Consider the following 1,758-nt stretch of genomic DNA (forward strand, 5'->3'; position numbering starts at 1 on the left):
GGATAATGTTAATTAATATATGAATAATTTAGAAAAAATGCACTAAATATATAATTTAAAGAAAAAAATACGATTTTTTCATAATTATATAATATATAACATAGAAAATAATAATTTGAAATTAAAACCAACAGAAACTCCTTCCAACGACCAACATACATTCTGCATCACATTTGAAAATTAAAGAAAATTATTCATCGCGCAAAGAAAACAGAGCACTCATAAGTAGATGAGTATCCTCATCTCAAGCAATTTTGACCTCAATGGTCCTTGGCTTCCACAGCTTCTCCACCGTGACGGTCATCACCCCATCCTGGCAAACCGCCGTGATCTTCTCCTTATTCGAATTTTCCGGCAGCACAAACTTCCTCATTAACTTCCCCATCCTCCTCTCCATCCTCACATACTTTGTTCCCTCCTTCTCCTTCATCTCACGCTTCCGCTCCCCGCTAATACTCAACACGTTCTTCTCGTCCATCTGCACCTTGATGTCGCCGGACTTCACCCCCGGCATGTCTATGATCAACACGTACGAGTCTGGGTACTCCTTCACGTCCGCCGGGATGGCTGCTATTGCCTTAGCGTCGAACGTCCGAGAAGGCGCGCTGCTGTTGGATGACTTGTCGTCGCCGGCGTAGTCCATGATGTGATGAAGCGGGTGAAAATTATCAAAATATTAAGCAATAAATTAAAGGAAGTTTTAAAATAAATACAGAACTGAATTTGATATAATACCTCTTAATCTGTGGGCCACTACCAAAATCTTTTTCACTTAAATCAGAAACTTCAATTTCTACATTATAAATTACCTATTTATAATGTTGTGATGTTCCTTTTTCTCCTTAATCCCCGTACAATGGTCACGATTGTCACGATCAAACATTGCATTTCATTTCCACAATTTGCATAATCCACGATCAAACATTGCATTTCATTTCCACAATTTGCATAATCCCATTTCAAACATTGCATTTCATTTCCACAATTTGCATAATCCCATTTCATGAGGCCATGCATTTCACGCACTACCTCTTTTTGCACCATTTTTCTCCTTAATCCGCGTACAATAGTCACGATTGCCACGATCAAACATTGCATTTCATTTCCACAATTTGCATAATCCACGATCAAACATTGCATTTCATTTCCACAATTTGCATAATCCCATTTCAAACATTGCATTTCATTTCCACAATTTGCATAATCCCATTTCATGAGGCCATGCATTTCACGCACTACCTCTTTTTGCACCATTTTTCTCCTTAATTCGCGTACAATAGTCACGATTACCACGATCAAACATTGCATTTCATTTCCAGTATTTGCATAATCCCATTTCATGAGGCCATGAATTTCAGGCACTACTTCTTTTTTTCACCACATTCCACACAGGTACACATGATGCATGCATCCATTATTTCTTTTTCTCACTTCATTCCACAAGTGCATGCATTTCATTTCCCTTTCACTTTGCATAATTCATATTTACATATGCATTCATATACTATTTCCCACATACCAATCCCATACAGTAATTTTGTTTGATTTCATAGGCCTATTTTCACTAATTATTTCGTTTGATTTCATATGCCAATTTACCATACTAGCTGTATGTATGTATGTATGTATGTATGTATGGAAATCAGAATGGGTATCAAATACTTGGTAATAGTAATGAGGTTTGGTGAAAGTATTTTACATGTTTGGAAGAAAAATTAAAAGGTTTAGAATGCATGATTTATTACATGCCTTTTGTGT

The 1,758-nt window shown here is 36.7% G+C and overlaps 1 protein-coding gene across 1 annotated transcript; it reads right to left on the minus strand.

Annotated features, from left to right (window-relative positions):
• Positions 1–244: 244 nt before the first annotated feature.
• On the minus strand, positions 245–1,254 carry LOC116020457. The gene is made up of 2 exons (XM_031260956.1): positions 856–1,254; positions 245–658 (listed from the first exon to the last, which is right to left on the minus strand). Exons 1-2 carry the CDS (start codon positions 1,252–1,254, stop codon positions 245–247), a joined length of 813 nt encoding a protein of 270 aa, XP_031116816.1.
• Positions 1,255–1,758: the final 504 nt, after the last annotated feature.

Source organism: Ipomoea triloba, chromosome 1 (genome assembly GCF_003576645.1).
Source record: "Ipomoea triloba cultivar NCNSP0323 chromosome 1, ASM357664v1".
Taxonomy (NCBI): domain Eukaryota; kingdom Viridiplantae; phylum Streptophyta; class Magnoliopsida; order Solanales; family Convolvulaceae; genus Ipomoea; species Ipomoea triloba.

Excerpts from the sequence above, each read along its gene's own strand:
- LOC116020457 (XM_031260956.1), bottom strand. The coding sequence starts at position 1,254 with ATGGTGCAAAAAGAGGTAGTGCGTGAAATGCATGGCCTCATGAAATGG. Across the intron at positions 659-855 it reads TCGTGACAATCGTGACCATT|CCGCTTCATCACATCATGGA; the intron begins GTACGGGGATTA and ends GATAATTTTCAC.